Raw genomic sequence first — 23,657 nt, forward strand, 5'->3', positions numbered from 1 at the left:
CTTTCCTTGCTGCCCTTCCCTTCCCCTTCTTGTCCTCTTCCTTCCTCTTCTCTCTACTGCACAAGAGCAACAACAGGGGGGGGGGGGCGGCATAGAAGAGGGACGGCTAGGGTTTGGCAGGGTGGAGGGGGAAAAGAAGGGGGGGGGGGGCATGGGCCTTTGGGGGGAGGGGCTAGGCTAACCGGCCCAAGCCCAGGTTGGCTCAGCCCACTCTCATGATTAAAGCTTCTCTATTTTAAAAAAAAATACACTGCTGCAATTTGCCTCACTTTCTTCTCTTTTCTTTCCCGACGAGAGCGATTCAATACCCAAAAAACCGGAAACGACGACTTCCAATTTCCTTCCAAAATTTTAGGGCATTGCAGGAATCTTCAAATTCTTGGTCATGGAAACCTGCAAAATCTTCTTGCGGGATGGTGGCATCTAATCGCAAAAGAAAACAAGGCAATAAACACCAAGAAACAAGAAAAGAGCTAAAACACATCAAACAACTTAATTTATAATATGATTCTTTGTGTATTACCGGTGAAGGAAATGATTAGATCGGAGTTGCAACAATGGATATATGACTTGAAAATGGTGAATGAATGGCGTGGAAATTTTTCTAGGATTTTATGGATGCTCCTAGTATTTTCTAGCAAATTTTAGGAATTAAAAAGGATTCTTAATTAAGAAAACATTACAACAATTATTTTAGATTTTCTAAAACAGTTATTTTATCACTAAAATATATTAAAACAGAATTAAAACATTTCATTAAATTTATTTTATCAAGAATAACATTTTAAAACCTTTTTCTAATTAAAGAAAACCTTTTTTGGAATTTAGGATTTTCAGGAATTATTTTTCTACTGAAAAAGGGGTTTATGACACAAGTTGATGTTGGCAGAGATTTAAAAAGAATAACAAAAAAGGGGTGCTGAGTGGTTGCTGATGTGGCACGCCATGTGGGATAGAAGCTGACGCAGCCGAGCCATGTCAGATTCAGAGGGTGATGTGGCTATGCCATGTGGCTGGCTGGCTGGCTGGGCTGGACGAAACGGTACGCGGTGGATCTATTGGCGATCGGGTGACGGTGATGGTGGGTAGACACGACAGCGCGGGCTTGGAAGGTCGCTGGTCTTCGATGGCGAGCGACGGAGCAGGACGAGGGGGTGACACTGACATGACTAAGGAACGTGTTGCATCGAAGAGTGGCGGTGAGGCGGTTCGGCGGCGGCAGTACCTCGTTAGCAAACGTGGTACGGGTGTCGACGACGAGCGGTAGAAAATGCTTCTGGGGCGGCGGCGAACTCGTTTGGAGGTCGTGTGGTCGTCAAGTTCCGGTGGAGCAACTCGACGACAGTGGAAGAGCGCGGTGGTGGCTAGAGCTTAGCGACAAGGCTCCTGGGCAGCCCTTGCGCATGGGAAACCGAGGGGGGAAGAGCGCGGGGAGCTCGGGGATGCAAATGGGGAGGTCCTGTGGGGCTTATATAGGCGGTGTAGCGTGAATTAGGATTGGGCTATGTGTGGGCCACCGGCGAGATTTCCTCGGCAATTTCTGGGTCTACGCATTCAAATCCGATGCTATTTGCTTCTATTTTAGTTCTTCTCTGGTGGGATTTCCATCTAGGCACATATGTGGTGCTAGCTTTCCTTCGGCGGGCGCAGATTTGACGTGATTTGGGTTGGGTCGGCCTGGCTGAGGGAGAAAGATAACTCGAGAGAGGGGGTTATCTTTTCATTTTATTTTTGTTTTCTTTTCTCCTTTTTCTCATTTCTTTGCATTTCCTTTATTTGGTTTTTCTTTTAGAAAAAGATTGTTTTTAAAAATTTAGGCTGTTACAGCTGCGCTAGTGTAGCACGACTTCACATGTGAACCTGCCACGCCTACTCTACCGATGGTTAGCTTGACTTGCCCGTAGCTCGTGTGGTAAGTCTCCAGGTGTGCGACGAGTCCACCCGTGTTCGAGCCTTGATTCGCACAGGTGCTCACCTTCATCTTAGCGAGTATCGGGGAAGCTCCCCGTGTCTAAAAAAAAATACACCAAAGCAGTACATAATATAAAAACGAGCTGGTTTCTGAAAACCTGGGTACTGTCCGTACCCATGTTGCTTCCATGTAGTATTTATTGTTCTTGACTTGAATACCAACAGTTTGGGAAAATGCGTTAACGATCTGATCGGCAGCGTCGAGTACGAGGAAAGCACCCATTCCTACAGCTTCAGCAGTCATGACCCACTTCACGGCGGCCCCTGATGCAAAGTGCCGCCTCATGCGGCCGGAGTTGCTGCGTATGGTGTCGGATAAGGTCGCTTGGTTGCTAATGGGACAGGCTGGCCGGCGTTATGGGACCATCAAGATCTATGCAATGGCCCGTCGCACACATCCTCCCCTAAGTAGTCCTTGTTCTTCTTCAGATGGATTTGGTTCTTGACGAGCATTGATCTTGTGTGAAGATCTAGTAAGGACAAGGTTATCACGCGGCCCGACGCTCCCGAGCGGATCGCGTGACCCCTGCCTTCTTCCTCCTAGTGTTATCTTTGTAATATTATGTCCTATTAGTGTTTTATTTCTAACTCATGTGCCTCAAGTATTCTAATGTGTTGGGACTAGTCTCATCTTAATAGTTTAGATATGTTTAATACCAGCTTATAAGTCTTGACGCTCCAAACAAAGTACATCCGGATTAATCATTTTCTAGTGTAAGAGATATGTTATAAGTATGCGGGTTTGTCTGACGTCTGTAGGGATCGGTGACATCCTAATAGATGGGTGAAATTAGACACTTAAAAATCTAACCGACTCTAAAAATTTCATAAGATAAACTTATATCAATTTCTATCTAAATGTGTTCTAAGTTTATCTAGTGTGTCTACTTTACCGTCAAAATATTTGCAACCTATAGTCAATCCTAACAAACTACTTAGAAAAGTAAATTCACAAAGGTAGATTGTAAGTATGTAAATGATAAAACGTAAATAAGGTAGAGAGATCAAACTCAGCATGAGTAATTTTTATCTTATGATATCGATGGTATAAATATTACCCCGGTTATGGCTCTTGAGCCACCAAAGTCTCAAGCCAGATGAACCACCAAGCTACAAAAGCAGGACCTCACTACAAGCCTCTCTTCCGATCACTTACCGCCATGATCACTTTGGAGCTTCAACCACTAAGGCAAAGGTCTTCGCATCCCCGTACACGTGTCTTGCCGCCGCTCCACACCAAGTCAGAGGGTTAACAAGCTTAAGCAACTTTAGCTTAAGTTGCCGGTGAGTCACTAAGACTCTAAGGCGACGGTGTACCACTTGGTACAAGCTAGAATCCCTCCTTGATCCCTTCTTCAAGCTGCAGCACCTAGCTACAACTCACTCTAGGCCTATAAGCACTAATCACTCGCTAATCTTATGCTTAATTACCTTGGATGATCAATTTAAACACTTTGGTGGTTTGGATGTCTTCTCAAGAGTCTCTGTGTTTCTCTAGACTCCGGTAGCATGCCACACCATCAAATGACTGAGTGGAGGGGTATTTATAGCCTCAAACCCGCCAATTAGCTGTTGCCTCAACGGCTCAACTTTACTGTAATCATCTGATGTTTCGATATTAACAGTAGTACCATCACCAGAACATTCGGTGAGTACATCCTCAGAACTAGTTGTTGGATTGTTACTCAAAGCCTCTGTGAATATCGAACACTCCAGTGTATAATTTATCTTCATCATTGAATTATCCGGTGAGTTATCCTGAGCCCGAGCACATTACTTCTTCTCTATACAAAACACTCTAGTGTAAGCCTTCGATGCACTTCCTCTTGACACCGAACCATCTAGTCCGTTGTTCTCCAATCTTCAACATTTGCAACCCTCTCTGTAAGAATTGCTCCGGTATATATCTTCTCCTGATCACCGGACCTTCCAGTGAGTTCAACTTCTTCTGTCTCGAGCCAAAATACTCCAGTGTGCACCTTCTTCATCAACACCGGACTATCCGGTGGCTTCTTCAGTTCTGCTCTTCTTTGCAGATAAAGCCCCGGTGCAACACCTTGCTGAGCACCAAACTATGTGGTGAAGTCTTCAATTTTCTCTCCCCCTTTGTTAGAGATGCTCCGATGAGTTCAACTTCTTCTGCACCATACTATCCAGTGGGTTATCTTTCTAGGACTTGTCTAATTCAGTCCATCTTTGTCCCAGCTGTGCTGGTTTCTTCATGTATTACATCTATGAGATCTACTAAAGCATATACTTGACAAACATGTTAGTATCAATGACTATGTTATTATTAATAATCAAAATCACAATCATGGCTTAATAGTGCTATTTTTACTACAATCTCTCCCTTTTTGGTGATTAATAACAACACAGTCAAAGCAAGTGTCAACAATCTCAAAAAAGGGCTGCAAACACATGTTGAACTCGAGGAAGAGCGTTAGAGCACATGGGAGAGAGCTTCATAAATCATGATCTAATGAAATGATACCAATTGAAAACATATACCAATTGTAAAGGTATAAGGTATTGCTATCAATTGAAAAAGACAAACAATGATCATAATTAATTAAACTTACATAATATAATCTAAAGTCCCCTTATATGTCGCATACCACTTGTAGGATTGTAGCAATATATGCACATCTAGATAATAAGTAGAGGTTGAAAGTTTAAGTCATATCATGTATGGAGGTAGCTTAAATGTAGAAATAAATTGGCAATTATACCAATTAAAACCTTTAAACATTACATATCTCTGGAACATGTTGATTGCATCATGAGACTACAAAAGACATCTATCAACATATGTTAGTCTCAAAATCACAACCTATAGGATATTCTCCCCCTAAATGTGTGTATACAAATGTTAAATACTTGTGAGAGATATGCACTTGACTTTCATAACAATGAAGATTTATCCTATAGATTGGATCATGGCATATAAAATATACCAATTATAAAACTAGTACCATGAAAGAAACCTATAACTAATAAACCATGTAAATTGCTCATAAGAAAGAGAAAAACACAGGGAATCTACCATATAAAAACCTACACTAGGCATTGCAATAAATTGAAATATACACATGCAATCCTAGACAAGGCAAATGAGCTACAATAGTTGAAAGATTTTGTAGTTAGCTCCATTACCTCTTTTACCTTTGTAATGGGGATTTAAGTATATTATGATCATGATCTTCATTAATACGCTCAATCTTATATACTTGGCTTTTTTACTTAAACGTTCACTTTATTTTGTGAGTCAAGTCTCCAAAATCTCCATAGCCGCCTCGAGCTTTAAGTCTTCTTTGAAACCCAAACCGATTAGAGCCCCTTCATGTTGGTAATGACTTCTTTAGGCACCCAAATGGTTTGGTTCCACCCCTGATCATTTCTCTTAACCATATGTGCAACCATCTTATCATTTTCCTTCTTCTTGAGCTTGTAGTGGTTCCCCTTGATCTTGGTCTTATAGTTGGGTTTGGTGTAAATGTTGGAGGTCTTGTTGGAGAGGTTTATGATTTTCTTCTTGTTCTTTATCTTCTTCTTGACTTGCTTGCATTGGAAGGACTTGTGTTCTTCTTAATGACACTTGAAGCATGTCGCTATGGACCCCTCCGCAAGCTTCTTCACCATGTTAACATGGTTATTTTGAGAAGGTTGGACATGATTCTTACCTTTTAATCTTTTCAAGTGCTTCTTGAGCTTCTCCACTTCTTGCTTGAGTTTATCATTCTCTTGTGCAATGAGTTCATTAGAAGATTCTACAACAACATTCTCAATGCATGCTCATTGCGAAGGGGTGAGCTAGATAAATCAATTAAATCATCACAAGAAGTGAAAACATCTACCTTAAGCTTGAATTAAAGAGTGAGGTAGATTCCTTCAAATGGACCTTAGTTTGATATTCAATGCACTCAAATTTAGCCTTAAGCTCTTCATGCTTCTTATTTAGCAAATTGAATTTACTCAATAATTATTCATAATTAGAAACAAAAGTAACATAAATGTCATTAAGTGCACTAAATTTCTTAAGCTCTTTTTATTGTTTCTCAAGGGTCCTTTGTTGTTCATTGATCAAATGAATAAGTTCTTCTTGAGAGGGGGAATCCTCATCGGATTTATCATTACTTACATCGCTATCTATACATTTGGCCATAAGGCACTTGTGAGATAACTTGCGCAACGATGACTTACATGATGACGACCTTAAAGAAGAGTTTCTCTTGAGGAGAGGATGGTGAGGCTTTCATCACTTGAACTTGATTCTTCATTGTCCCTCACCTATATTCCTATGGTTATGAATGCTTTGGCTCTTCCCCTTTTTATTCTTGGTCTTCTTCTCCTTCTTGATATGATCTATTGTGTTGAACAAGTCTCAATGGAGATTGGATGATCAATCTTGGTATTGAATCTCTTCATATTTTTCTCTAATTTTGAGAAGAGTTTGACGATCTTAGGATCAATTTCTTTATCACTTGATGTGCTTTAATTATCCTCTTTATTGCTCTCTTCATCCTGATCACCATCATCTTCTCTTGAGCTTGACTTTTATTTTTGCCTCCTCATCTTTGCCTTCATGTGTTGACATTGAGCGTGTTTGTTTGTAAGAGCAAGATTCTTGATGTCAAATGCGAAAAAAGCTTTTACCCCCATATTTATAGTCATCTCGTGGGCCGTGATTTTGCCGAGCACTTGACTTGAAGTCATCTTTTTAATGTCATTGTTGTCATAGATGATGAAGACTATCAACTTGTACTTTAGAAAAAGAGCTTGAATTATTCTTCTCACTACTTGATCATCGTCAATTAACGTCAAACCTAGCCTATTGATCCTATTGACAAGAATATTCAAACGTGAGTATATGTCATTAGCACTTTCATAGGGTAGTTGTTTGATGCTATTGATCTTAGTAACTAACATATAATATTTCTCATTGCGTACATCCTTTGTGGCTTCATGTATTTTAATGAGACTAGTCCAAATATCATATACATTGGTGAGAGAATAAAAATGATTAAATGCATCAATATTTAAAGATGATAAAATGATACTCTTTGTCAATGCATCTAATTGCCTCCTCTTGTTGGTGATGCTTTGTCTCATCCCTTGGTGACTCTCCAAACATCTAAACATCAGCCTTGTAAATAACAAGACATTAAAAAATTTCATCAGGGGAAATTTATGCCATCAAAGAGTGGAGCACTATAGGAATTCATTCCTACCCCGGACGTCACAACTCTCTAAACGGTGAAGCCTAAACCGATCACAATAAGACCAAGGCTAAAATGTCTCTTGAATTGGCTAAATCTTGTGAAAGGTAAAAGGCTCTAAAACCAATTATAGAGCTGGTGAGAGTCCTAGCTCTGATACCACTTGTAGAGATCGGTAACATCCTAAGAGTGGGTGAATTAGGACACTTAAAAACCTATCCGGCTCCAAAATCTTCACAAGATAACTCTATATTAATTTTTATCTAAATGTGTTCTAGATTTATTTAGTGTGTCTACTCTACCACTCAAAAGATTTACAACCTGTAGCCAATCCTAACAAACTACTCTAGAAAGGTAAATGTGCAAAGGTAGATTGCAAGTATGTAAATGTGAAAACGTAAATAAGGTAGAGAGAGCAAACTCGGCACAATAGATTTTTATCATGTGGTCCACGTTGAAGCTCCACCAAGATATGCTCCCGGACGACACCCGATCACGGCTCTTGAGCCATCAAGACCTCAAGCCGGATGAGTCACCAAGCCACTAAGACAAGGCCTCTCCACAACCTCTCATTCGGTCACTTGTCATCGTGATCACTTTAGAGCTTAAGCCACCAAGGCAATGGTCTTTGTACCCTCATGCCCTTGTACATGTGTCTTGCCACCGCTCTACATCAAGTCAGAGGGTAAACAAGCTTGAGCAACTCCGGCTCAAGTTGCCAGTGAGTCATCAAGACTCCAAGGCGTCGATGTACCACTTAGTACAAGCTAGGATCACTCTTTGATCCCTTTTTGAAGCTGCAGCACCTAGCTACAACTCACTCTAGACCTATAAGCATTAATCGCTCACTAATCTTGTGTTTAATTAGCTTGGATGATCACTTTAAGTACTTTGATGACTTGGATGTCTTCTCAAGTGCCTTTGTGTTTCTCTAGACTCCAATAGTATGCCACACCATCAAATGACTGAGTGGAGGGGTATTTATAGCCTTAAACCCGCCAATTAGCCATTGCCCCAATGACTCAACTTTACTGTAATCATCGGATGTTCCGGTGTTAACAATATTACAATCATCGGAACATCCGGTGAGTACATCCTCAAAACTAACTGTTGGACTTCTACTCAGAGCCTCTCTGAACATCGAACACTCTGGTGTATACTTTATCTCCATCACCGGACTATCTGGTGAGTTATCCTGAGCTAGATTGTGCCACTTCTTCTCTGTGCAAAACACTCTAGTGTAAGCCTTCGGTGCATTTCCTCTTGACACTAGACCATCCGGTCCATTGTTCACTGATCTTCAACACTTGCAACCCTTTCTGCAAGAATTGCTCCGGTGTATATCTTTCGCTGATCATCAGACCTTCCGATGAGTTCAACTTCTTCTGTCCCGAGCCAAAATACTCTGGTGTGCACCTTCTTCATCAATACAGGACCATCCGGTGGCTTCTTCAGCTCTGCTCTTCTTTGTAGATAAAGCTCTAGTGCAACACCTTGCTGAGCACCAGACTATCCGATGAAGTCTTCAGTCTTCTCTCCCCCTTTGTCAGAGATGCTTCGGTGAGTTCAACTTCTTCTGCACCAGACTATCCGATGGGTTATCTTTCTAAGACTTGTCTAATTCAGTCAATCGTTATCCCAGCTGCGGTGGCTTCTTTATGTATTGCACCTATGAGACATACGAAGCATATACTTGACCAACGTGTTAGTACCAATGACTATATTTTCATTAATCATCAAAATCACAAGTATAGCTTAATAGGACCATTTTCGCTACAACGTGGAGGCTGGGTTGTAACCGAATTTTTGACGTAGAGTGTTACAGCTTCGTGTACTTTCTCTCCTCATGCAACCCTCCACCGCCCCCGTCTATAATGCTGCCCACCGTCCTCCCAACCATTGCACGCACCAGTTGGAGAAGTCGCAATCCGCTTCATCCGTATCCGAGTCGAGGGTGCACGGCCTACGAGGCTATCAGGGGGTGCGCGGCCTACGGGCCAGGGAGCGCGGAGGTCCATAGGTGCATGTGTTGAGGCTCATGTAGGACAAAAGTTTATGTTGAGATTTTTGTTCAAATTTTTGTGCTGATAATTTATTAAAAAAGTGTGTGCTAAAATTTTTTTCTCGATAACTTTTCCTCAAAAACCTTTTCTAATAACTTTTCTCGGAAACTTTTCTCGATAACTTTTTTCGATAACATTATCCGATAACTTGTCTCGATAACTTTTCCCTAAAAGGTTTTTAGAAAACTTTCCAAAAAAAGAAAGTTGTGAAGGGAGAGAACTTTTTGAAAAAGGAATGTTGATAATAGGCTACCCAGCACATGCCTGTGAATTAGCCATGTCGGTAACTTTTTTTTTGGTAACTTTTTAAAACTTTTCTCGGTAACTTTTTCTCAAAAACTTTTTCTCAATAACTTGTTCTTATAACTTTGAAGGTTCAAAACGTTTGAGCTGAACTTTTTCTTATAACTTTTTTTCAAAAAATTTTCTGTTAACTTTTTCTTTAGAACTTTTTTTGTTAAATTTTTGTGCATAACTTTGTGTGCAAAATGTTTTGAAATTACCAAGAAAAAATTATGATCGATCCAAATATTCCATTAATTTGTTACCTCCATCACACAAGTCCAAGCAACTCGCGCAAACAACGCTCCTCACGCGCATAATCCTCTCCCGTGTAAACACTCCTCACACACACAAACGCTCTTCAGCGGCTCGGTAAACATGGGGAACGAGTCAAAGATAGTTTTTGTCGGGTAGCTGTCTTATGGTTAGCTCGAAGGATCCCCGCGTGCGCGCTAAATAGACACTAAACCCACCAGAGTCCCATCCCAAAACACTAAACGCCAACCCCCCCCCCCCCCCCCCTCGAATCCCCAAACACTAAACCTAAACGGCACACAGCACCTCCCCCGGCGGCCTTTGGTCTCTGTCCGCAGCATAGAGTTCCCTATCCAGAAAGGTAGGAGGACCAAGTATGTCAACAACCAAAGCGTGCCAACCACTGCAATGAGTTCGATTTGCAGGGGGAAAAAATTGTGATTTGCTGACTGCTGAGCTCGTGCAATTTTCTATGACCTTTGGGGGAAAAGGTTTTTAAATTTGTGGCATTACAGGCAGTTTCAGGATGAACATTGCCAGTGGGAATCTGAAACAACCCTCTACTTTCGGGAGGGTATTCGCCACAAACGTACTTGTGTTGGTGGAAGACAAACTTTGAGTGACTTACATGGGAGAGTTTTTCAAAAAAAAATTCCCTACAAACGTTCACACATGAAATTTTTTCATTTAAACTTTGAATTCCAGACTAGAAATTTGCATACCAGCCATTCAACTTCTAAGCCTGGGTACTAGCTTTAGATATCCTATGAACCATGAGTAAGGTTCTTTTTTTTTAACCAGGCAAGAGCTCTGCTGAATCGAATAAGAGGGATAAAAAGCAATGTTTTACAACTGCCGCCCTGACTCGACCAATCAGGGCATTTGGAAGGACAAAGATATTACATGAAAAAAAATATATGGGAACCACATGGCTGTAAACGCCATTAGCCTTGTATAAAGAGGCCTCTCCTCCTCTGGTTGACATCCTCACTGCATAAGTAGTGTAAAAAATATGGGAACCACATAAGAGAATACAAATTCCCCATCACAAAGAATGAAAACCATGATATTATAATCATGCAAACCAACTTAACTTCATGGATGGACAAAAGATGCAAACCAACTTTAGCTTCATGGATGGACAAAAGAAAAGCTCCAGTAAAGCTATTTAGCCTTGGGGGACTAAACCTACGAATCAAATATCTCCTTCACTTCATGGGCTACGTATTAAAACGGACAAGGAAAAACAATAGATTAATGCTTCTTGCGTTCCAACCTCAGAAAGAAATACACCAAGAAATGGAGGATATCATTGCATTGCAGACTGCTTGCCTCACAATATACCACTTAAGAAACCCCTGCACAATGATTGAGCAGTTCAATATCCGTGAATAGTATAACAAGTAAACATTAGAAGAGGGCAAAACTAGAGGGCACAAGTTACCAGAATCCAGAAGACGCCTTTTCCTTTTCCCTGCATTAAATATAAGAAAATTCATACCACAATATTATAGAATGTTAAAATGTATCCAGAACCATATCATCAAATAAAAAAGATGTGGATGACATTTGCCTATACTATATGATTGAATGTGCCACTCCCAAATGTATGTGTAAGCAAATATTTTACTACTACCGTCAATGTACAATTCCTGTAAAAGTATGTCATTCAAGCCCTCCGATTCATGTGTGAGCTCTATTCAAGTGCTTTGAGCTCTCTGATTTCTGAGCTATATAAAAACTCGATCCAAGGGGAGAGACATCCCGAAGTCATTGCATTAAGGTCGAGAAAATGCTCCGAAAACTGGCTACAACCCACACGCTATCGCTGAGCGATCGCACCACGACCATGGGGAACACACAGCGAGAGGCCTTTTTAACGAGAATCAGGATTCAAGCCCTGATTGGTAGCCTCACACCTGATGGTCTTACCACTGTGCTATTCGCACGTTCTCGATTTTTGAGCTACACGATAGCAGCACGTGAAAGGTTGTATGTATAGAAGTGCTCTTTTATGACACATGAATGGACCCTGCCACATTGGCTCAGGTCAAACTCAGAAAGAAAGAAAAAAATATATCTAATGTTCCATGTTGTCGGGCATGTATTGTTGCTAGCAACAACTTGACCCGAATCCAACTAGCAGGTACACTTTCTTGGATCAGTGTATACGAAAAAATTACTTATTTTACCTGATTTGTTGAGTTCAGAGGTTGTTTTGTCCTGTTGTCCGATGTATCATATCAGATAACATAATACAATTTCCAATGTTTTGAAGTCTGTTGAATTTGACACGGAAAATTCGGCGAGGATTCCTTTGGAAGGGAAGGAAAGATATTAATTGTGGTCATTGTCTTGTGGCATGGGAAAAGGTTTGCTGGCCATTGGAGTTTGGGAGACTTAGTATCCACAACTTGGAAAAGCTCGGCTGGGCGCTTAAGATGAGATGGTTGCGGCTGAGGAAAACGCAGCCTGACCATCCATGGGCAAGTTTCAGATTTCTGTTCAACAAAACATCTCCTCACTTTTTGCTATATCGGTCACATCCCAGGTGGGCAATGGCTTAAATACCCTCTTCTGGACCGACCGTTGGTTGCATGGACATTCTTTTGCTGAATTGGCTCCCAATTTAATAGCAGCAGGTCCAAGGAGGTTCATCAAGAACAAAACCGTCGCCCGGGCCTTGCATGCTCGATCTTGGGTACATGATATTCGGGGTGCACTTTTGGTTGCTGTTCTAATGGAATATTTACAACTCTAGGACATTTTGGCAGAGATTGAGCTGCAGCTGGAGACACCAGATTCTCACATATGGCGCCACACCTCCTTTGGCCTTTTTTCAATCAAATCAGCTTACATGTGTTACTTCATAGGCGCCACGGGTTTTGAACCTTGGAAACGGCTTTGGAAGTCATAGGCTCCTTCGAAATGCAAGTTCTTCTTATGGTTGGCCATTTGTAATCATGTTTGGACAGCTGATCGCTTGGAACGTCGGGGACTTCCTCATCCTAACCATTGTCCCCTTTGTGATCAAGAGGAGGAAACTATCCAACATCTACACTGGTTGTGTGTTTGCAAGAGAAGTTTGGCATCAACTCTTAGCTCAGTTTGGTCTTCAGTCCCTTTCTCCTAATGGGGTTGAGCTCCACTTCGCCGAATGGTGGAGACATGCACACCGAAGAGTTGAAAAACAGCACCGCAAGGGCCTCAACTCACTGATCATTTTAGGAGCTTGGAGTATTTGGAAGCACCGTAACGATTGTGTGTTCAATGGTGCATCTCCTAGTGTGCAGGTTGTAGTCAGGGTTATCAAGGAAGAAATCAATATTTGGTGTCTTGCAGGTGCCAAGGGTCTGATGGTCTTGTGGCCGAATTAAGGGTTTAATCTTAAGGTTGTTGGTCACTCCTATTAAGTCAACGGTGCGTGAGTAGTCCACTGTAGTGTTGTGAGGGTGCCTCCCTGTGTGAAAGGGGTTGTACATGGATTATTAGTTTTCCCCTCTCCCTCTTAATACAAAGATACGCAGCTCTCCTGCGTATTTAAGAAAAAAAAAATCTGAATGAATTTGGTGAGAATTGGAATAATACCAATTCTACTTAGTTACAACAATTACCATTGTAATATTTCTCATATACAAATTTTTGTTATCACCTATCCTGAAACACAATACAACATGAATATCATGTCACGCTTACTATAAGTCCTATTAGTATCATTTTGATTACAGACTAAATGTTTTGCTTATATAAGATTTTTCTCTTGCACTCTTGAGGCCTTGTTTTTGAGATTTCCAGGAAACAGCAAGCAGTCAATTGGATGTTTTTAACCATCGATCCAAGGCTTTGATGACAGTTAAAGACAAAGGACAAGAAACTTTCATCTGTTGATTCTTGCTTTCCAACTTAAATTATAATAATCTATTTATAGAGCTATGGCATGTCTCTTAAGGGATTAAATACATGACTGACAAGAAAAAAAGTAAATCCCACTTTCTATAAACAGTACACGTTATTATTTACCAGGAAATGGCACATCAATCTACCAAAGAAACTGCCTAATCTCTTATCTCCAAGGATTTGTAGAGAGTATTTGCATTTGTGGTAAAACGTCTAATCGGACATGTGTGACTGGAACGCTTGCAAGCTATCCCCATATGCCATATTGTTTTTACCTGACCCGCCCATATCCCCTTGCCTGCTGGCCAATGTCACTTCCTCTAACATGCAGGGCAGCACTGGAGGAGTGCCACCGCCAGCTCTTCCTCGAGCTACAATGCCATATCCATGGCAGTGTCGCACAGAGACAAGACTTCCTCGAGCTCCAATCAATTCAAGATTTGAGACGGCAGCAGTATTGCTACAGAAAAATAGGAACAGTGCTATCCTGTGGGCCTCACACTGTAAAACTAATTAACCCTCTCGGTTTTCCATTTGATTCGTGCAATCCAACTGGAAAACAACCTTGCACATACACTTAGGCAACTAAATGCACATTTTCTAGGAGAAAATTAAAAGTGTGTAGTATTGATTCCTAATATTTAAAACCTAAAGCCATGCAACATATGGGTTCTGAAACTCATCTTCGTTGATGCTCTTTCCCACTGTATTCAAAGAAACAAACTAAAGAGGGAAAGGTCACATCTACAGAAGGGAATTGGTGGTACCAGACCTACCCTATCTCATAAATAAAATTTATTTGCCTAACATGTGAAAATATACTTGCAACAAAATATATTCCATGTCAAGATAAATACCATGTTTTTCAAATCTTACTTTTTTGGTCCTTTGAAAGCACCAGTGATATCATCAGGAGTTGGGTTCTCCGTGAATTCAGCTATAAAAACATATTTCTCTTTTCCATTGGGCTCGTCAACCCTTCTATAAATCTCATATTTATTTGGATAAGCCATCCTGTAGAAATAAGTCAGTCTGAATTGTAACAGTTGAACGATATAGAAACACTACTACACTAGAAAGAGAGTGATGTTTGCAAGAACAAAAGTCGATGAGACAAACCTTAAAGCTCCCATGATCGGATAGAATGAGCCAGCATAAAAGAGAAGCCGGAACGAATAGCAAGTCTCAAATGATGCAGCATACTTTAGCCTCATGTCTCTCCCCATTGTCTTAACATCACAAATTAAGAAACCAACTCAATATTGGTGGTTATGGTAAGGTTAAATTGAACTTATAAATAGCACTTACTTGCATTACACCACTTGATCCAGGCATATCCTGTAAATGTAAATTTGGAAAATTTAAGTTAGTGCCCAACAATGATGCTGCAGTGTTGTTTCTTTACACATTACAAAGACAAGCATTTAAATATAATTGAGCTGTTAAATACTGAAATTAGAAACTGAGAAAATTTCAAAACATAAGAGAAGTCGTTTGTACATGTTAAGATGTTCAGTACTTTTGAAGAAAATCACCACACTTAATTCAGTTACAATCACATGAAGTTTCTTACATATTTGGGATCAGAATAGATTTTCTTTGTCGAGCAGTCAAGCTTGTTTCGATGACGAGGAATTTTTTTAGGATTTAGTCTAAATTTTAGAAATTCCTACCTCCAACCCCTTAGCAAATAGACACACGATATATAGCTAAAACCTCTTCGGATGCAAGATAGCCACGATGTAGTAGCGATTAGCGGGAAGACAACAAAGAGAAACAAATAACTAATATTTGTCAAACCTTTAGGCGAGGGTTTACAAGAATCACAGGTCTATCACCAGCAGCATCAGTCATAGCTCTCATATCCTGCAAAGTTTCTAAGATGACAGTGAAGATTGAGAGGTGCATATGATTTAAGTACCAAAAAAATAGAAGACATAGAATCTTTACATCAATTATGCAGTTTCCAACAGCATTCTGGGGAGCAATGAGGATAAACATATCGTCTTCTTTATCAACCTCGCTAGCACCTGTGGTTTCAGTCAAAACATAATCTATTGTATAAGAAAAACTCAAGAACCCTGGACAGAAACAAAACATGGCGGAATAAGAAATGTATAAATTATGTGATCTTCTTTTGTGTAATTTAGTACTTACGCGACTGAACTGTACAAAAAGGAAAGTTGTTGGTACAATACCATGAATGTCAATATTTCCATTCAAAATACCAACTTCAATGTAGCATTTGGCTCATAGCCCTAGACTCCTAGTCTAGTTCATTATAATATCAATTTCAGTTTTCTTCAAGATGCAACAAATGATTATTCGATCCAATAGTCATGATGGTTCATTTAATTTGATGCTATCAAGAGTATTGAGTAAGTGGACAACAGACCTACTGCTCCAATATTAATGAAGGTACCCTTCGCCCCATAGTCACCCCAGTCCATAAATTCCAAAATTTTTCTAGTCCCAGCCAGTTGAAGTGGGATACCAGCAAATGCACCTTGCCCCATGGAGCCTTGAACACAGACCTGATATGAAGTTACTAGTCTCATGTTGTGGGGAGGGAGGGAGAGTAATAATATGTGCATTTGTGGCAAAGATATGAACCTTGACACATTTTCCATCATCAGCAAAAGAAAGAGAAAGTTCTCTGACAAGTTCCATGAGGGTACCTATGCGATAAACATCCTGCCGATTAAAAGGGATATGGTTGCAGTCAATGCTAGCAGTGTTTTCCGATAGGCATCACAAAATTTATATAAGCATATGTACTCTTACCATTTCAGGGTTAAGTTCAGGAATGTTGATATTTATCTGCATGTTTGGGGAAATGAATAGTGGTCAGCTTATCTCAGATTATTTTCCACAAAAGGTAACTGAACCGAAACGAGTGAAATTACCAGATTGTTCAGTTACACAAAGTAATCACATGTAGTTCACATAATTCAATAGTTCATTAACTATGCTACAGAAACAGAATAATAGTACTTAAACAGAAACATAAATGGAAAAGATAAATAGCAACCTGCAACCGAGTCTTTTTATCTTCAACAGCACGTTTTGTAGCTTGTACTACATCGTCATAGAAGTATTGCCTGATTTCCCTGGAATGTGGAATGTTATTCAATCTTGTTGGAATTCCACGCCATTCCTGGGTGAAAACAACAATACAGATGTAAGTCGTCATACTTCACTTTAAAATTTCTCACATAAGATGATATTAAGTACAATCTTGTACATACATTTTTTGAACTTGTATCCAAAGAATCTGGTGGTTTTCCTGTTAAATGAAAAGTTTGGTTATTTCTGATAGAAAATAGTCCATTTTACTCCACCGAACTATATCCGTAGTCTGGATAACCCTCTGAACTATTAAATCGTTTGTTTTACTCCCCCAAGTTTTGAATATCAGATCACATAACCCCCGAGACCGGTTTTACAAGTGGTTTTGCCACCGTGGTTGCCACGTAACCCGGTTTTTGCCACCTGGCTGCCATGTCATCTCTCTCTCTGACCACACGGAGGCCACAATGGGCGCCTCCTCTTGAGCCCCAGTGCACCGCCAAGGAGCTCATCGCAACATCGGTTGGGTCGGGGATGGCTTGGAGCGGCTCGTCGACGTTGGGAAGCTTCTCGGCGGCAATGGACCACGGCGGTGAGGGGTTCAGCCATAGATGCGGCCAAGCTAGGAAGGGAGTGGGAGCTCGAGAAGCTATCTGTGGAGCTGTAGCACGTGGCAGTGAACTCACACAGGCACTCGGTAGCCAGTGGGCACGACCAGAACCAAGCCAACGGCGAGTCGAATGGCGAGGCAGCGCTCAGAGCCCAGTGGAAGTCTAGGCCGGCGACAGGCCAGAGCCAAGGGTACACACGCTCTAGCTTCTTGGGATCACGACGGAGCTCTTCACGGTCTCGGCTCAGGCAGAGAGGCGCTGGAGCAGGCCAGCGGCTGTAAGGTGCTTCATGGTGGGCGGCAGACCTTGCAGCAGAGAAAACGTCGATTTCGGCCTAGGTGCCGGTGGACCTACGACAAGAAGCGGTCAAGGGGGTGCGCCATAGAGAGAGAAAGATGTGGGAGAGGGGAATAGGCTGATGGCTCACCGGAGGAGGAATAAATCGACGATGGCGACGGTGTTGTCCTACGGCCGGAGTCAGAGAAGAAGTGCCCCGATCTCTACAGCGAGAGAGCGGGGTCTGAGGCTAGGAATAGAACAAGGAGCTCCAGGCAACTCTCCCTGCGGTGACGGCTTCGATGGGGAGGAGCTGAAGAAGGCGGTGGGCGAGCTCGACTTGCCGTTGCTGTTGCTCTGGCGCAATGGGGAAAAATGGCAGCTGAGAGAGAGGGAGCAGAGGGAGCCAAGGGCGAGGGGATAAGGCGGAGCAGGCAATGGAGATGTGGACGGGGTGGGGCTCCTCTGCCTCAGAGAGCGAGCCCGATCTCGTCAGCAGCGCAGAGTAGCATCGATGAGAGAGGAGCAAAGAGAGATGAAAAGGGATAGGATCAGAGAGAGAGGAGCGGCGAAAGAGACGACCTAGTCAGCAAAACCGATGTCCACATCAGCAAAACCGACTTCCTAAACAGCTAAGGGTGCAAAGTGAGCTAGATTTATGATTCCATGGGATTAAATGGGCAATTCTAAAGTTTACGGGGTTATCCAGACTACGGGCATAGTTCGGGGGAGTAAAATGGACTTTTTCCTTTCTTATAATAGGAGCATGTGTTAATGTAACAATTACAGAAGTTGAAAACAATGAGAACTGGAAAAGGCTAAAATGCTGAATTAGTAAAAGTATCAAACTTCCCATTATTTATGGATTACAAGAAAGGACGGAAAATCAATGAGTAACGCCACGGAGGAATGGCTATAGATGATACCAAAAACGGCTATCCTTTCTCTATACCATATTATTCGTTGGTTCACTTGCAGTCAATGTTACCTGGACACGGGCACGGGTATCGGAATCCGACTCGGATTCGGGTGTCCGATTCGGCAAAGAAAATTTGGACACACGAAATACAACTCGGAATCCAACACAGGTGTCAGAATCCGACTTGAATTTGGGGTGTCCGATTCGTCGGAAAAAATTGGACACGGGTGTCCAGGTAACACTGCTTGCAGTAAAGAAATCCAATTAACTACGCGAACCAAAAGTTCAATTGAAGTCAAGGAAACAAGTGGTAGGATGAGACTTTAATACTACCAAAAACGGTTTTCCTTTAGGTTCCAATAAACATCTGGGCATCCCCACAAGCCAATTGACTCATTGCCACCCTCCTCCACCCTATGGCATGTTCTACCGTGAGAATGCCAACCAATGGCAAAGCAGAGCCATAGCCATGGATGACCATTTTTAAGGCAAAGTAACGCATGGGTATACATGCTACTACTTGCTCTTAAGAAACTTAAGAGTTTTAGGATGGCAAATGTTCCATGTTGGTATCCATTGACCTCCACCTCGGATGCCAACTGCCAGTCTCACCCTTCATCACTGAAACCAACTCCGTGAAGATCCACGTATCCAGACAGCTGTCAACATCCATGCAATTGTATGTAACCAGCTAATAGGAACAGTATTGTTGCCATGCATAGGTGAATCATAACAATGCATGGCAAAGCTAGCCGGCCTTTTTTTGTGTCGTAGAGCTATTGGTGCACTCTCAGTGCTACACAGCAAATTCTCACATATTGTTTCTAATGATTGTTTCAAACTGTTTTGTCCTTCCTTCCTTCCTCATGTATTTCTTTGATTTTCATAAGTACATTTCCTGTCCTTGATGTCATATACTAATTTCTATCTCCAATTGTACTGTGCTATCTTAGATTGACAGCAACTTAGCTAACAGACAATCAAAAATGTTGCAACAGACAATTACTTTCAGAATTACGGAATTATTAAAAAAAACTTGACCACAGGGAGAAGACGTCCCCTTGCTTTGTCTTAAGAGAGGGAAGTACCTAACCCCTTAGGGAGGTACTCACATGACCTGAGAGTAAGGGTACCAACCCTTTAGGCAGGTACTCACACAACTTGCGAGGGGAGTACCGAACCCTTTAGAGAGGCTCTGCCAACCGAGCTATTGCTATGTTCACATAATTATGGAATTATACTGAAATGGCATTTCATCTTATGAAAAAAAAGAATAGATAGGAAGAAATATGTGTCTTTGGTGAAGGAGCGGGACTAGGGACTTGAACCCACGACCTCATCACCACAGCCATGTTCTCTACCACTAGGCTAGATGGGTCTTCCTAGCAATACAGCTTAGGAAGAGATGAACTGATGATATATATAAATATGTTCGCTATATCATAGTTCAGTCATTACAAAGTAACGCGTCATAGTTATTCTCAAACCATATTAGCTTTTTCTCAAAGAAAAGATCATAGTAGCTAACTGATGAAGTGGAGTTAGCTCAAGTTCGTTATCATTTATCAATGACAGCACAAGAAATTAGTAGAGGAACTTCATTTTATGCTCTCACCATTTGTTTTGGTCAATTTGTTTGCTGAGGTACTCCCACAGGTTTTCTGTAACAAGGAATCTATCTCCTGAAATACAACTTCCGCTGGGCGATTTCCATCAATCTAAATCCTTGCACAATAGAGCAACAAAAGATTACTTTCAGTTCACAGTTTGGGTTGCTCTGACACTAAGAAAACACAAGAACCTGATTAAGCAAATCTGAGTATGTAGGAAGAATAGCTTCAGAATTTTGTTTGTACGTCTCAAGACGCGATTTAACCTGCAGAAGAAAGAAGAAACTATTACTGCAGAACAATAGAGCCTAGAAGCATGGGAAAAGAAATACCAGCATTATGCAACTATTACTGCATCGTAAAAAGCACTGTTTAAAACCATATATGTACAGTTAGTAAAATGTGATATGGCTTGACTCCTGGCACAGAAATCTCCATACTATAGATCATTATCTTGTATAATTCAAAAAAATTGTCCTTCATAAATGCCAACAAACTTTAAAGAAAAGAAAGATTCAAATGAAGTGTCTTGCAATTTACAAACGGCATCTTACAAAAATAATTGCACAAATCAAGTTCTAAAATGCAATCACAAGATCTCAGAGAGAGTAGCATCATATTTGAATAAGGCAAATACTTCTTTAGATCTTATCGTTGAACTGAGGACTGTTTCTATCCTTTTGTAAGCGTAAGAAGAGTGTGGTTTATACGTTGTTTTACTTAAGAGGATGATAGAAGGTGACTTTGTTTCCACTAGCTCCATAAAGCAGCAACTGCTTGTTTGGATCTTTGGTCTTAAGTTGAAAAAAAATTACTAATGTGGACAACAGCAGAACCTTCTCAAACGTATCATCAGAACGTGTAATAAGCCGGGCAGAAATTTCCTCATTCTCCGGAGGGAAGTTTTTTACATGGTAAATTTTGCCAGTCACAGGATCCAGCCTTCTTCCAACACATCTGTCGATTAGAATGTCATCAGGAACCTGAATTTAACAAAACAAAAATGAAATGCAAGAAGTCAAAGGTATGAAATGAGAACCAAAAAGGCATGGAATTATTTGCTCACAAGATAAAAACACTATGGTTTCCAAAAGAATAAGAAGCATCATAGGCATGAATGCATGATAGAACCATAGATACGTATATAACACTATTCAGCAGTGAATCAGAATATTTAAGTGAAGTGTACTATTGTGGCCATATTGAAGTCACACATGCATGCACATTGGTACAACAGAAACAACAAAGCGAGAGGGAAAAAAAAGATAAGGCCTGCAAATAACTTAGTAAAGAATGATTTGACAAGGGCACAAGACATCAATTTTCTGGCATCCTGGTTGTCGTACTATAAATAAGATATGATTATTAAAACCATTTTCAGTCATTAACTTATTTTCACAGCCAATGTAAACTTGCAAATTTACTGCACGAACTACAAAGTACTAACAAATTATAGAATCAGATTTTAAAAACTAAATTAGCATAATTAAGCTCATATTAGGAAGGTATTTGAAATGTTCAAACAACCTTTCTTTTGTTAACATTCTGATATGTTAGAATTGCACGAACAAAATGTAACATTAGAAATGAATTATGATCATCCTATTATGCAAAGCATGATTGACATTTTGGCAATGCAATCCAATACAACATATTACGGTCAAAATTGAAAATTAGAAGCAAGTGTCAGTATATAATAATTATCATAAACGGTTAGTGTACTTACTTCTAGCACAATAAATATATCTGGTCTTATTTTCATACTTTCAAGGCTTTGTGCCTGACTGAAACTCCTTGGGTAACCATCAAGAAGCCACCCTCTTTCTTGTACATCCGGTTGTGATAGTCGTGATACCACCATCTAGTTGAAATAGCAAGCAATCAGATAGTTCGTAAAATATACCAGCTTCAAATAGCAGATACCTGACAAATAAGCCACATACATCTGTCACAACTTGATCTGGAACAAGCTTGCCACTGTCCATATATTCTTTTGCTGTCTTGCCTATTTCTGTGCCAGAAGATACTTCAGCTCGTAGAAGATCCCCAGTTGATATGTGAACCAAACCGTACTAAAAGAAAAGAAAAACAGAAAGGAAACAATGTTAGAAGGCCCCCGAACAACATAAGCTTTAGCTACTGCCCAAAACTAGTGTTTCAAAAGGAAATAATGAGTATGAAGCCTCATTTATAAAGAACACCGGCAAATTGCAACTATTGAATCTGACAAACCAAGACAACCATTTTAAGAAACATGCATAGCCTTGTTAAACAGAACTGAACCTAGCTCAGTTAGGTGTGGGTGTATGCCCCTACCACCTCAGTTCGAGTCCTCTTTTGCTCAAAATTGGGTGCATATTTTTTTCACCAAGTTCCTCCTAGGTGGGTTATTTTTTTCCTTGTTTCATTAAAAAAACAAGCCCTACATTCTTATGCAAATTACAGAAGTTCAGGTAAAAGATTTGCATAAACTGAAAAGAGAAAAATCCGAACAATTTTTTCAGGAGGCTAATCCTTACTACACACTAATGCATAAAAATTCAGTACTCTGCCGATTGGTACAACAATAAATTGAATAGGCAATTTGGCATTCATGCGTTCACATTACGTCTTGTTCACCTAAAACTTGATTAAGAGAAAATTCAAACCAACAAAAATAGGTTAAGCATCCATGCAACGGACCCTACAACCTTCCCTTCAACAAATTTAGATTTGGATCACCACAACTCGCGCAAGCGTAATTTGTATTGTCACAAACAAAAGAAAAACAACCATCGGTTCCGCATTTCACCTTCTCGACAATCCTTTGGCATTGCGTACCCTTCCCCGACGCGGGCGCGCCCGAGATCATCACCTTGGGGGGCGCCTCCCCGCGCGCCGGCGCGGGTCCCTCCTCCGCGGCCCGGCAACGAAGTCCCAGCCCCTAACAAAACCGAAGCCACCAATCGGTCAGATGGAGGCGAATCGGAGAGACCGCGAAAACCAGGGCATCGCGGATCAGCGGAAAACGAAACCGAATCGCACGAACGAACCCTGGGCTTGTGTTTGGGGGCGGCAGACGCGGAGATGGAGGAGACGGCCGGGGAGGAGGACGCCGCGAGAGGAGAGTAGCAGGAAGGCAACGGCGAGGGGCGGCGGTGAGGGTGCCCCGGCACGGCGAGGGTAGGGGAGGTCGTGGACGGGGAGGAGGACGCCATTTGCGCGGTGAGGAAGAGGGGAAGAGTGCGCGTGTGGAGGGAAAACAGAGGGAGGAGGTTTACGAGGATTGGGGTCCCGTCGCTTAACGACGTGGCGGCACCTGCTAGCGGCACGTCACACTTGGTGGGCCCCAGGCATTTCCTAATTTCGGGAATTTTTTTAGAAGAAGGATGGGCGCATTATCAAAACATTTCGTCTTCTCACGAGTTTCTGCCAACACCATGCTATAGATTTTCCTACCCGACTATAAATATAAGCCGTCTTCCATAAAAGATTTCTAGAATAGGGAA

The 23,657-nt window shown here is 41.3% G+C and overlaps 1 protein-coding gene across 4 annotated transcripts; it reads right to left on the reverse strand.

The window, feature by feature from the left end:
• Positions 1–10,439: 10,439 nt before the first annotated feature.
• On the reverse strand, positions 10,440–23,422 carry LOC133898302 (probable adenylate kinase 5, chloroplastic). Of its 4 annotated transcripts, XM_062338947.1 has the most exons (21): positions 23,202–23,421; positions 22,961–23,092; positions 22,113–22,241; positions 21,896–22,030; positions 21,006–21,152; positions 20,361–20,435; positions 20,175–20,277; positions 16,933–16,970; positions 16,716–16,841; positions 16,469–16,504; positions 16,298–16,378; positions 16,080–16,218; positions 15,635–15,714; positions 15,485–15,550; positions 14,993–15,022; positions 14,804–14,913; positions 14,561–14,698; positions 11,232–11,261; positions 11,064–11,145; positions 10,882–10,975; positions 10,440–10,777 (listed from the first exon to the last, which is right to left on the reverse strand). In XM_062338947.1, exons 1-19 carry the CDS (start codon positions 23,364–23,366, stop codon positions 11,121–11,123), a joined length of 1,785 nt encoding a protein of 594 aa, XP_062194931.1. In that variant the 5' UTR covers positions 23,367–23,421; the 3' UTR covers positions 10,440–10,777; positions 10,882–10,975; positions 11,064–11,120. The 4 variants fall into 4 exon arrangements, with proteins under 4 accessions (XP_062194931.1, XP_062194930.1, XP_062194929.1 ...); XM_062338946.1 differs by lacking the exon at positions 10,882–10,975; XM_062338945.1 differs by having other exon boundaries at positions 10,440–10,975.
• Between the last annotated feature and the right edge of the window lie 235 nt (positions 23,423–23,657).

The sequence above is a fragment of the Phragmites australis genome, chromosome 18, assembly GCF_958298935.1.
Source record: "Phragmites australis chromosome 18, lpPhrAust1.1, whole genome shotgun sequence".
In the NCBI taxonomy this organism is placed as follows: Eukaryota; Viridiplantae; Streptophyta; class Magnoliopsida; order Poales; family Poaceae; genus Phragmites; species Phragmites australis.